This window comes from Lissotriton helveticus, chromosome 5_1 (assembly GCF_964261635.1).
Source record: "Lissotriton helveticus chromosome 5_1, aLisHel1.1, whole genome shotgun sequence".
Classification (NCBI taxonomy): domain Eukaryota; kingdom Metazoa; phylum Chordata; class Amphibia; order Caudata; family Salamandridae; genus Lissotriton; species Lissotriton helveticus.
The window spans coordinates 1,950,093,233-1,950,107,144 of NC_136065.1; the positions used below are offsets into that span (position 1 = coordinate 1,950,093,233).

At 42.0% G+C, this 13,912-nt stretch overlaps 1 protein-coding gene across 2 annotated transcripts in view; it reads right to left on the bottom strand.

Moving 5' to 3' along the window:
• The window catches only part of SRCIN1 (SRC kinase signaling inhibitor 1), an 808,310-nt gene that overhangs the window by 142,475 nt on the left and 651,923 nt on the right, over positions 1 to 13,912 (bottom strand). For both annotated transcript variants that reach the window (XM_078645611.1, XM_078645612.1), the window contains exon 17: positions 7,072 to 7,224. In XM_078645611.1, coding sequence (XP_078501737.1) covers positions 7,072 to 7,224 — 153 coding nt within the window. The remainder of the gene's footprint in view (positions 1 to 7,071; positions 7,225 to 13,912) is intronic.

Sequence of the window (13,912 nt, forward strand, 5' to 3'; positions counted from 1 at the left end):
TAGGCAGTCCGGGGGAAGGGGAGGGGTTGGGCGGGATTGTAACGGGAGTTCAGTTAGATTCGAGTTAGGGTGGCAGACACACACACTCCGCCACACGCTACATGGTACCACAGCGACCGTCGCTCCACGCTCTCGTGTGATGGGGAGGCGGGGTGAAGGGAGGCTGCAGGCCTGGGGCACAGTCCGGACGGGGCGCTATAGAATGTTGTTCTTGATTTCATCACTGTGATTGCCCTAGTTTGCTGCCGGCCCCAGGGTTGTAGGCGAGGAGCTGTGTGTATGTACATCTGTCAAATAAAAGTTTATAATCAAAAAAAAAAAAAAGCTGCCTTCAGATATGGTACAAATTAAAGCGTATCTGGGGTATCGGCTATTTTTCCCCTTTTGCACCAATCTAGGATTCACCGGGGACTCCTATTTGTCTGGGCGATAGCTTAGCAAGCCCAATTAGAAGAGCGGGTTTGGAGAGGTGGTTAGATCTGCTGGATTTAGATGGGGTTCTCCCTTGGGAGATACTGTTAGACAAAATTGGTCCTGCATTTTCAAGGCCTTCAGATAAGGTCATGGTTTGAGGCGGAGGCTCGAGATACAGTAGGGAACTGGGAGCTTGAGCAGTTACTTCAAAATGCCCGCCCGAACAAAAAGAGGTCTCTTTGTGGTACACAAGCCTTTTAGAAGCAGTAGATCATGAGGTCCCCCCACAGTCAGCAGTATGGAATTCCATCCCACTTCTCCAAGATATTGAAAACCTTTTTGAACTTTCCATCAAGTTAATGTATAAATACATTAAGCCCGCGAACTTAAAGAAAAATAATTTTTTTGTACTAAACAGGCTTTATTATACACCGGCTAAAATCGCCAAATGTGTTTCTTCCACCGCTTCAGTTCCAGTTTGCCCAAGGTGTTCTATTAATAAGGTGGATGATATCCATACGAATGTGCAGAATTAGTTGGTTTTTGGAAAGAGGTGGGGGACACTCTGGCAGATATCTTTCAAGTATGTATAGAGGTGGATCTCTCCCTGGTGATATTTGCCATGAATAACTATGATACCAGGTCACTTTCACAGTCCCAGATGGGCCTGCTTCTCTATCTTGTGATCCTCGCTAGAAGAGAGATCTGCATCAGATGGAAGGATCCTGCCCCCCCCCCAACTCCACCCCCCACTGGAGAAAGTTGGATTAAAGCCGCCCTACGTATGGCAAATTTAGATCAAGAGGAATTGCCTGTAAACATCTGGTCTACTTAGCTCTCTTGGGGGTGTCGCCTGCGCATGATAAATAATTTAGATCCTGTAATCGGTACCTTTTGTCCAATGATTACACCAGTCCTTGGGATAAAGAGGAAGGCCATGGTCGGTTAGGCAAAGGCAGTGTGTCGAGAGGCGCCCAGTTAAGTACAAATCGACTTATTAGGATCTGCTGGAGTGTGAGGTGAGATGAGGACAAAAAAGAAACTATAACAGCAAGCAGGTGTCATTGTCTACAAAAGAGAGGCAGCGTAACTTTTGTATTTTGACTTGGATCCTCATCACGGGGAAAGGAACATCAGAGGAGTCACAGCCTGAATGGACAAAAGCAATGATCTGGATGGGAGCGAAAAGTGGAGAAGACACGGACGCGGGAAGAAAGAAATGAAACCTCATTTGAATAGCAAGTAAGGAAAACAAAACACTAACTGTATTGGCAGTACTAGTTCCCTTCGATCTTTCATAAATCAAGATGCCGCATTAGTGGCAGTTGGCATGGATTTAGGTGTCTACATTGGGGTAGAGTGCCTTCCATTGGGATTTGAGATGACTTTCCCATTTGACCATGACTCCTGACAATTGACTCATTGGATTGAATCACTGCACAAATCAATAATCATTTATGATAAAGAGCACTGAGGAAGTTCAAGTTCGTTGAACAAAACGCGTTGGCTGTTTTGATGGAATTAAATTAGGCAATCCAATAAAAAAACATATTTCAAGACTTGTACGAAGAATTCTTGAATGGTTGAGTACGCCTTTCGATATTATGTGTTTCTATTAAGTATATGATGAGTATCATGGAGATGAGTGGTCAATCCATGTCCCCCATGGGTCCACAACTTCACTGCCATACAACTGAAACAAACCAGTGCCGATAGGTCCTGATAATCACATCCTGATAATCTCCTAGATACTGGGCACCATGGAAACACATCATCCCCCTAAGCCTAAGGTAAGTTGATGTGATCATATATGATATGGTTTTATTCCTTCTAAAAATGGCATGTGCTTATTGTGGAGTGTGGCCAGCATTGAGACTGGGTTTAGTTGGGAATCTAGATGTTGCCCTTTACATACCCAATATCCTAGGGTTGTGGTTATTGTTCTTTTCTAAGTTAATTGTTCTTTTGTTTTCTCAAAAATAAAAGGTTTGGCAGCTACTGAACATCGGGATTCTACCTTGACAAACGGCCTGGGGGCCCAGTTTTTGATTCTCCCACAACTGCTAGGCAGCATTTGTAACCACACCCATGCCTATCAAGAAATTACTGACATGGCGGGTGACCAGAGTGATGACAGGACAGCCCAAGGGAACTCCCCGACACTCAAAGTGTTTGTGTCCTAATCCTAATAATCCTCACTCTGATAAACAATGGACATGCTTTATGCTATATCTTTCAATCTTCAGGATTTCAACCTACCAATGAGTAGGGTGATCCTGAAATAGCTTAACACACACTTAAAGCAGTTGAGAGAGACCTGGTGATGCTGAAGAACAAACAATACTCTACACGGTTTATTTCTGCTGTAGAAATTTCTATTAAGGGGTGGAAATTTTCATACAGTGACATTAATGGCTAAATGCGGGACATGCTTCAACACAAAGACGTTTTGCTGTTCTTGGTATATAAGCACAGTGAAGGCAACGAATAATTCTTTAACTTGAATGTTCACAGAATTCATTCCAATATTGGTTATTTCCTACCTAGTGTAGGGCTAGGCTCTCTTTACTCTTCTTTTTAGGGGATCTAACCCTGGAGCATCCATTCTAAACCCAATGAAAACAAATAAAAATGTAAAAATAAAAATGATGCTGTTCTGAAGAACAACCTTTCCCTTTTGAAAGACAATGCATGGCTTTTTACAGGAAAGAGCCTAACAACTCTCCACTTAAGGTCATATGATTTGCACATGAGAAAACCTAGGATGATATTTAAGTATTGAGAATTTAAGTGGAAGGCCCTATGGGAGGATGAAGATGTATAACTTCATACAATGTATGTTGCACTCCTCGTGTTTCAGAGAAAAGGTAGCACTGGAAGTAAGCTGCAATGGCAGACAGATAGTTTTTAAGAATGCGATGCCAATACAAATCATACCAGTGAGTACATCGAAACAAAAACCTTTGCTAAGCCACTTCCTTCCATGATGCCTACTGGTAGATTATTTCCACACTACAGACATGACAGCAGTATTTCCTCTCTGAAATGCCCAGATGGTTTTAAGGAACCAGGTTCACATATTAGAAGAAACAGGACATTAATCAACCTATACTTGTTGGGCTAGGAGGTCTGAAATTATGAGGAAGGTGGTGTGAGTTATATTAGGGAGGTAATTAGTATGGCCACGTTTTTGAACTACATACATTTTGAAAGATCTAATGAAGAAAGATGATGGTGCGCACAGAAAGATAATTACCCGTGGTCTAGAACAACATTTGCACAATGCTGTTCTCCCTGGTAAAAAGTCAATTTGCCTCAATTTCTTTTTTCATTGTCTGCAGCACGGTGACTTACTTCCCACTTGTCTAAAACATGATAGGGAAAATTCCAAAAGATCTGATATCCAATTATTTTTCTCCAGGTGGAATGAAAATGGGAACATTCTCAAGAGTCTAGTCCGAAAATGAAGTTGTGAGATGAGAAAAAGAGTGATTCCGAAACTCTCCCTTTACATTTCAATACAACACAGCAGGAGTATTATCTGTTATGATTCATCAACTTTCACACTGATAACAGCAAGGGAAGGTTTGACCCATAAGCTCAAGAAAGTTTATAGGGAGGTCTTTGTTTCGAGCTCTAAAACAATCGTCTGATAGGCTTGAAAATCCATTTCTGAGCCGTAATGGAAATAATCTATTGTCATTGTCATTTGTGGTCCTATTTTTTAAATCTGGAAACCATTTCTTATGAGTGCACCAATGCAAAGACTCCAAAGGAGGTTTGAGGAACTCAGTCCTTTATGGTTGAGGCCCCAGAAACTGATCTCAGTTTAGACGCAAATCCTACTGACAAATCCTCATTCATAACTCTGAAACGGGAACAACATGAATTCTCAAGGCCTTAAGGCCCAGAATATCCTGCAATCTTCACAAAGATCTAGTAAATCATAAATAAATGCTAAACTGTTCGTCTCAGGTCTAAGTTTCTCTCGTGAAGTAAGTTGATTACTGCTCCTTTAACCACAGCCTCTTGGAAGCAAAGAAGGAAATACTGATGCTGGAAGTCCTCCGGCATCACCAAGTCTGCTATGTACATGGCATCTATCATCGGTCAACAGATACCACTAAGCAGAACTGGTTCAAGTAGTAATGGTAATCAGTCTGGTGAAGGAAATATTTTAGGTATAAAAACTTATCAGAATAAAATAGCAGACATTTAGATTTCTCACCGCCACATATCAAAAGAGGAACTTCTAGAGAAAGCCAGGCTTTGGGGTTGAGAGTAGTAGGGATACTAGGGATAAATTCATGCAATTAACTGCAAGGCCATCTGGGAGGGCTTTGACTAGTCAAGCCTCAGTCTAAACGAGGCAGAAGCCATGTTTATCTGAAAATATCTCAACTGTGAAATAACTTTAATAAATGTTTTTCAGTGAGCTCCAAGATGACCATGAGAGAATAATCTAAAAGTTATGAAACTTGATGATTATCTTAAGACAAAAAACAGAGGATCTTGCTCAAAACCATAGAACAGACATTCTGTGTTATTGCTTTTTATTTCTCCATCTGCATGGAACATAAAAAATAGTTAGGTTTACTACCTGTTTCTGAATGCAGTTCATCCTCTTGGTCTCCGTTCTCCAACTTTCTAGCAATAAAACAATTATTTGCACTTTGTAGGCTGCCTAGCCTGCTGGGAATGAAAAAGCTACATCCCAAATCAACATGCCTGTTGGAAACATCATCTTTCATATTAGCTTTACATTTTCAGTTTTACCTTTAAGGAGGCACAGCAGCACCTAGATTAGAGGGCATCAAAAGACAGATTTTACCTGGCCTAGCACCGCCACTACATGCTTCAAAGATCCCAAAAAAGAAAATAATCCAGAGCTCTGACCTGCTGAGCAGGTATCATACCTTGCTGGTTTACTCACAAAGTGTTTACAGGGCATCAGGTCATTGGGAGGAGACTACTACATTCAATCCTCATTCTAACAGGGATCATCTAATGGGAGTGGATCTGAGCTCTTCTTCATGAAAAGAGCCATTACCATGGCCAACATTCTGTCCTTCATAAAACGTTGTACGTAACCTCCCTTGGAGAAGTCGGTATATTTTCAGTTTTAGGGATACATTTTGGTTCCTTTAGCACCAAACCCCTGATGTGCATACCTACTCTAAAAATTCTACAACAGAACTTTTCCTCCAAACGGAGTTTCAAGAGTCATTGCTGCTAAATGGGATAACTGGGCTAAAGAAACTTTTGGAGGAATGGATGGGCACCTTGTCAGGCACCAGCCTTATTAATATGGAGGCTAAACATGAGGTGACAGAGACTGGAACATGATCTTTGCAACACATCCATATTGGCATATAATCTTTCCTAGGTCTAGTTTCATGCTATACATTTCATTTACTACAGAGAAGAGATTGAGCTAGCATTCCCTAATATCAGGGCCAGTAAGAAGGAAATACAGGCTGTACACCAGCAAGACAACCAATCCCCTTTGTACTTCTTCCCACTGCATTGAGCAAAGATTTAAGAATCATTTGCCTTTTTACCTACAAAGATATTGTTTTTTAAATGTAAAAGATCATTTGGAAAAGCAAATACAAAGGTAACTGAGCATTGCAGGTATCTGAAAAACATAATCATAGAGAAAACATCTGCTGATTATGACTGATGAAGCATAATCTGATAAGCCTTGAAAAGAACAAAAATGGTACGCTTGGTACTGAGCAATTTGGAGAGTGAAAACCAAAATTGTTTAATAACATTTTTAAAATGCCCTCTTTCCTCATACTTTATTCAAAGGTTTTTAATACCTGGCAGCTGGGAATTATTATAGATAATGATTATTGGAGGTTCTATTCCTGTATAATGGTGGCTAAGTCTTGCTATCCAGCCGAGAACCATTAGAGATAAATGTATTGTCTTTTAATTGTGGATGTGCACACATGCAGACAGGAAATTAATGTTGCATGCCTTGGATTTATTTCAAAATATGATGGTTGATATATCTCCCATCTTATCATCACCAAAATAGAGACTGCGATGTACTGGAGGTTGCCAGATGCCCCGGCATAAGCGGTGGAAAGTAAGACTCAATAAATGGGCATTGGCTGAGGAATTAGAGTTAAGAGCAAACCAAAAAAGGGGCATCGGCAGAAAGCCAATGGCTAAGGACTGGACTACACCACTTGGCATTTTTACATAACGGGAAGAGGGGACACCTGAGCCTCTTGCGTGCCTAACTCACGCTTCCTGAGGTCAGTAAATATGATAAAAAGGGCAATGGTTTTTGGAAGCTGTTAGGTGGTATGGCAACCTTTTTTTTATTTTTTTAAATGTTATAATTTACCAGGCTTCCAACCCTTTACTGGTTGATAACACATATAAACACAGGCATTGTACACCATTTTATAATGATGCTATTCTTATCGTGCAAAGTGATATGACTATGCGGTTCTACTGACTAACGGCTATGTTGGGCCTTTGATGCAAAGCACTGGTTTGTATAAAAGGAATGGAAAAGTTCAAACGCAATAAAAACTCTTTTAAAAAACAAAGCACTCCGTCCTATGTCATTGACCTTCATTTCTTCCATATCTCGGCTGCCCACCCCCTCTCTCAGAAGGGGGAGGCAACAAATCTCACCTCCAACTCAGCAATGATTCGATCCTCATCATCATCATCCTTGATCCCAGAGGCCACGATGGGTGGAGTAGATGCTGGTCTGACTACCTCGGACACTGTTCTCCTCAACTTGACCTGGGGCTTCTGGCTTTCTAGTTCCTCTGAATCTGCCTTCTACAGGGTTAAAAAGGATACACGAAGGGAATGATCAATGACATACCCAATAACGAACACCATTCACTTCAACACAACATTCCTTTCCACACTCCTTCCTCCAATCCCAAACTGTGTAGATCATTCATGCCAATATAGCCAACAATTTACTGCAACACTGCTGAATTCTCGCAACAATAATGGAATCCCCTTCATTGATAAGAAAACAAGTCACTTGCCTGTAACTGCCATTATCCAGTATTTGTATCTTTCATAAATTCACCTGCCTGAATCATTCCCCGTCGTCTGGATGGAAGTCCCACGATAAAATATTCAAGTAGTGCTTTAAAACCTTCATAGGCTTTAATGGCCTTAAGCTACGTAAATAGTAGCCTATCTATGGCCTTTTAAAAAAAGGGCCAATTGTTGGAAACCAGCCAATCAGGTGCAGAACACTCAGAGGCAGGTTCTCTCAGATTTTCTAAGCACACGTGGGAAGTAAGAATCCAAAAAATTTAAGAGAACTACCTCTGCGAGGAGGAGGGTGGGTTGCATGTGAGTCCATGAAAGATACCAATACTGGATAACCACAGTTACAGGTAAGTAACTTATTTTCTTATCCAGTCTTGGGGTAACTTTCATAGATTCACATGCCTGAATCAGAATAGCAAGCAGTACCCACAATTGTGCTGTCTTTAAAAGGAGGGAGACACCTAAATCATAACCGCCCACGTTACTGAACTAGAACAGTGACATTTGTAACCATGTATATACTCTTTCAAATTCTGGACAGCTGTCAAAAACGTATCTGTCTTTTGTGAGATGGGAAGGCTTTGCATTGGATGGTATCTATAGATGCTTCCAGGAAGGATATGACTTGACTTGGATAGAACGAAGATTTATCTTTGTTTACTGTGAGTCCCAAAGTCCTGAACATGTGAAGGCAGGTGCTTGTAGCTTGACTGTCCTTCTGAACTGTTGGTGCTTTGAGCAGCCCATCGTCGAGAAACTGGAATACTTTAAGCCCTTGAAATCACAGGGCTGCTGCTAGGGGCGCCAGGCACTTGGTGAAGATCCTTGGCACCGATTTGAGACCAAACAGAAGTACTTTTTATTGGTAGTGGGTACCAGTCACAGTGAATCTTCAGAATTTCCGTTGTTTCGGGTGGATTGGGATATGAAAATATGTGTCTTCCATGTCGAAAAAGGTCATGAAGTTTCCTTCGTTTAAGCAGCATAGGATATTGGAAAGCGTTACCATTCTGAACATCTGTTTCTTGAGAAACTTGTTGAGATTCCACAGGTTCAGTATCAGTCTCCATTCTCCTGATTTCTTTTTTCTTAGGAAAAAACGTGAATATAAACCTTTTCCTTTTTGCGACATCGGGACTTCCTCTATCGCTCCTTTGATGAGCATGACCAAAACCTCTTTGCGTACCTGTAGGATCTATTTGATTCTATTTATCCGCCAACAGAACCTGTAGATCCTGTATCAGTGATGGTAGCAGATGGGACATGTCCCTGGGTAATGATCTAGCTGAAAACCATATGAATGGTGACGCAGAGACATATACCCCTGCTGGTAGTATAGGGACTCGGCATGGTAGTCATCATCCTCCTCCTCCTCATCCTGACACTTTTTGTGAAGCTCAGACGGGCTGTGAGACAAACCATACAGACCATCATAGTCATCAGCTTCATCACCTTCTATATATCCCTTCAGCGGATGCGAGGTGAGTAAGGGCAAAACCTTACTACATTCTTGCATGGTTGGCCGTAGGAAAGTCTGACCACTGCAAAATACTAAATTTCACCACTACACCAAAACCCTTCTCAACCTCCATACTGCAATCCCCAATACCACAGAACCTGCAGGTCAACACTGTAGACCCCCATCAATTCAACACTGTAGACCAATGCTGAAAGTCCCTAACCTCAACATTACAGACCCATTTGAATTAACACTGCAGACCCCTGCACCTCAATGAAGATGACTTCTGTATATCAACACCACGCGTCCCTGCTCTATATTGCACATGGACAATGCAAATTACTACACCGCAAAACAGCAGACTCCGCCACATCAATACTGCAGCCCCAACATTATAGCAGCTTGCAGCTGAACACTGCAGACCATGCCAATTCAACACTGCAGACCAATGCTAACAACCCCTTACTTCTTCAACACTGTACACCTCAAGTTTCAATGCTGTGGATCCCTGCACTTCAACACCACTGACAAATAAATCTTGACTGCCCTACACTGCAAAAGGATAAAGTGACTTGCATGTGTCTATAGTTCTCCAGGGTTAATATCTTCCTTAGATTCACAACTTGAATATTTTTAGTCATTACGTTCCGAAGCCTCAGTACCTTATAGTAAAAATGCGGCCTTTCTACTGCATTAACGAACATTAAAATTCCACAGACTAGGGAGAGGTGTGGCGCAGTGGCCAGATCGGCTGACATGGGGTTCACGGTTCAATCCCCAGCGCCAGGTCAGCACCATGTGACTCTGGGCAATAGTTCACCCAATCTTATTTATTTATTTTATTTATTTCAAAGGTTTTATATAGCGCTACTGGACCCAAGAGTATCAGAGAGCTTTACAAGGATGGTGAACATAATGGGATAAAATTTACAATTAAGCGAAAAAGAGTTACAGTATGATAATGCATTCAAAAGGGCTAAGGGGGCAAAGAAACAGAGAGATAAAATTAGGTGGAAAATGAATATTAAAAGTTAGGAGAGAGAGGGAGTGAAGAGAGGGGGAGTGAGAAAATGAAGGGATTGAGAGGGGGTGGGAAGAGGAGTGGACAAGGGAAGAGAAAGGAGTGAACATGGTCAGAGTCAGTAACATTAGATACCCCAATACTTGTTGAGAAGAAGTACTTTGAGTTCCTTTTTGAAGAGAGGGTAAGAGGGGGTTGCAGCGAAGATCCTTAGGGAGAGAGTTACAAATTGTAGGAGCGTTACCAGAGAACGCACGGGATTGGGTCTTTTGACATTTGAGTCTGAGTGGGATCAAGACAAGGGAGTTTGTGCTCCTCATCGACCTGGAGCACCCTGCTTTGTGTAGTTTTGTTGTAAGGTAAGAAGGGGTGTTTTGGTGAAGAGCTTTATGAGTGATGCAGGCAATCTTGTAGGTGGATCTACCTTCTATTGGGAGCCAGTTGAAATTTTTTACAATCAGAGATGAGTCTCGCAGCTAGATTGAGGACATATTTAATCGGTGCAAGATGGATTTTAGGGGTGCCAGCCAAAGTGGCGTTGCCATAGTCAATCCTGGAAAGGACAAGCGATTGGACAACAAGTTTGAAATCGTCTGCTGGAATAAATGGTTTAAGTTTCTTGAGGTGGAGAAGCGTGAAAAGCGCACTTTTGGATGCATTTTTAATGTGGGGGATGAGATTTAGATTCTGGTCGATACTGATGTCTAGGGATTTGACAGAATTAGAGGTGGAGAGTGGGCAGTTAAGAGCTTTGATTTCATTTATCCAGAGTTGAATGGGAAGGGGGTTGTTTTTGGGGGAGAAAAGGATGATTTCAGTTTTATTCGGGTTCAGTTTGAGATGGTTCCGATAGAACCAGGTTTGAATTCTGGTCAAGGTCTCATTGAGGTGGAGAATGTCTTTGTGGGATTTGATCTTGTAATATAATTGGGTGTCATCGGCATAGAGGTGGTAATTGATATTAGCTTGTTTGAGGATGAGGGTGAGTGGTTCCATGAACAGATTGAATAGGGTTGGGGAGAGGATGGATCCTTGAGGGACGCCGAGTGAGACAGGTTGAGGTTTAGAGAGAAAGTGGCTGAGCTTGATTTGCTGTGATCTTCCCGACGGCCCCCAGCTCCTTAAAACCTTAAGGGGTTATATGTTCGTGCTTTACAAAGTTAAATGCTACTTATCAGTATGCATCTGTTCTTGGCATGTAGAGTCTCACACTGAGCATTAGATCGCCACCAGGGGTTGGGCTCGGATGATTGCATGTTAATGTCGTCTTGGAAGAAGTCTTTGTAGTCACGAGATGGGTGACTCCTCCCTTGAACGATAGTGCGCATGGGCATCGACTCCATCCTTAGATTGTTTTTCGCCATGATGGGAAATTATGGAGTTAGTCGAAATAGAAAAAAGGAATGTCCATGTGTGTATATCTAATTAAGATAGAACTGGAACAGATACAGGTCCTTGGGAGGCGGGTGGGCGTGTGAGACTCTGCAGCTCTACATGCCAAGAACAGATGCATACTGGTAAGTAGCATTTACCGTTCAAAGCATATGAGCTGCAGATCTCACACTGAGCATTGACTATACAGCAGTGTTTCCCCTAGCGGTGGTCGCCTGTATCTGTTGCAGTACTTTGAAAGAAAGTTTTGAGGACATCTTGGCCTACTGTAGCTTGCTGTTTTGCTTGCACATCAACACAATACTGTTTAGTGAAAGTATGTATTGTAGTATTTTAAATCACAAAGGGGGAGTAGGAAAAGTCTGTGACCCTTTCAACTTCCTTAGTTTCAATATCAAATAATCAATGGGGGAAGGATCACTTGTCCTGAGTAACCAGAAAATGACCTTTTTATGGACAATAGTAAGTGGGGAAGCCCCCTAACTCCACCTTCGTACGCACAACCAATTCTTTTAACCAGGCTTCTCTCCAGTATTGATTAAAATTTGTATCAACTGGTCACAGAAGCCCTTTTATTGAACACCCCACTTTTTCAAATTCTAATCACTACTGTACTAACCAGTGGTCAACCTCCGGGTGGAGGAAGCATACAACTGAACCCAATGATGATGCTGTCACGTTGCTAACAAAAAGGTGGAGAACCAAGATACACCGCCATTCGAGCCTTGGTACGTGAATGAGGGTTTTCTTATCGGAACAGGAACCGATTCAACAACAAAACCCTGGTTATCCTTGACAAGTGATCCTTCCCCCTTTGATTATTTGGTATGTATTGTAGACCATATTGCTTCTTGGCATATGTCTTTTAGAGGAATGTTCCCTAAGAAGGCCATATAGGCTCCTAGTTTGCGTGTGGAGTGTGCTCCAGGAGGAATTGTTTATGTACGTTTTGCTTTTTGATAGCATATTTGTATGCATTTTACAATCCACCTAGCAATTCCAGCTTTAGAGATGGGGTTGCCTTTATGTGGTGGTGAGAAAGTTACAAACAATTGTTTTATTTTTCGAAAGGTTTTAGTCCTATCAATGTAATATAGAAGGGCTCTTTTTACGTCTAGGGTGTATAGAGCTCTTTCTGCTACAGAGTCTGGGTTTTGAAAAAAACACTGGCAACTCTACTGATTGGTTTAGATGAAATGGAGTACTGACTTTGGGAAGGAATTTTAGATTTGTTCTTAGGACCACTATGTTACGGTGTAGTTGTAAAAATGGCTCTTGTATAGTGAAAAATAGCAATACGGAAAACTGTTTTCCATGTGAGAAATTGCAGTTCACATTTGTGTAAAGGTTCAAAAGGGGTCCCATGAGCCTGGTAAGAACAATGTTTAGGTTCCACACTGGAGAAGGTGGTAACCTAGGAGGAATGATTCTTTTCAATCCTTCCACAAATGCTTTAATTGTCTATTTTGTAGGTACGCAGCAATGGCTGCAAGATAAAGCCTTATAGATGAATATGCTAGACTACATCTTTGTAAGTGTAGAAGGTAGCAGATAATATTCTGGATAGAAGCATCCAGTGGATCAATTTGATTATTGTTGCAGTAAATAGCAAATCTTTTCCATTTTGCTGCATAGCAGGCTCTAGTAGTAGGTCTTCTGACTTCCTTAATGATATTCATACAGTCTGGTGATAGGTTAAGGTAACCAAACTCTAAGACTTCAGGAGTCAGATCGCTATATTCAGTTGATCTGGATCTGGATGTCTGATGTCTCCATGGTTCTGCGTTAGCACAGATGGTGTCAGACACAGTTTTTGGTGTGGAACTATTGAGAGTTCTAGCAGAGTTGTGACCCACGGTTGTTGTGCCCATTGTGGGAGCTATTAGGATCATTTTGAGAGACTGTTGTCTTAACTTGCGTACTACTAGTGGCATTAGTGGGAGTGGCGGAAAAGCGTACGCAAATCTGCCTGACCAGTACATCCATATCGCATTGCCTTTGGACAACGGGCGTGGAAACCTGGCGGCGAAGGTTGGGCATTTTCCGTTTTCATGTGTGGCAAACAGATCTATGTCTGGATGACCCCACTCGTGAAAGAATGGTAGAAGAACTTGCTGATGTAGTTCCCATTCGTGAATCTGTTGTGTCTGCCGACTTAACAGATCTGCTATCTGATTGTGAACACCTGGAAGGTGCTCTGCTAGCAGATATATTTTTTGTGGAATGGCCCATCTCCAAATGTTCTGTGCGAGCTGGGTAAGTTGCAGAGTGTGATACCCCCCCTGTTTTTGAATGTAGTACATGGCTGTCATGTTGTCCGTTCGGATCAGGACAATCTTCTTCTGTACATGTACTTGGAAGGACTTGAGTGCTAGGAATATTGCTAGCAGCTCTAGGAGATTGATGTGGAGCATTTTTTGTTGAGTGGTCCATTTCCCTTGAGTAGTATGGTGTAGGAGATGGGCTCCCCATCCTGTTAGGTATGCATCTGTTGTAAGTACTATTTGTGGAACAGGCTCGAGGAACTGCCGCCCTCTGGACAAGTTTTTGGTGTTCCACCACTGCAGAGAGCGATGTGTACGGCT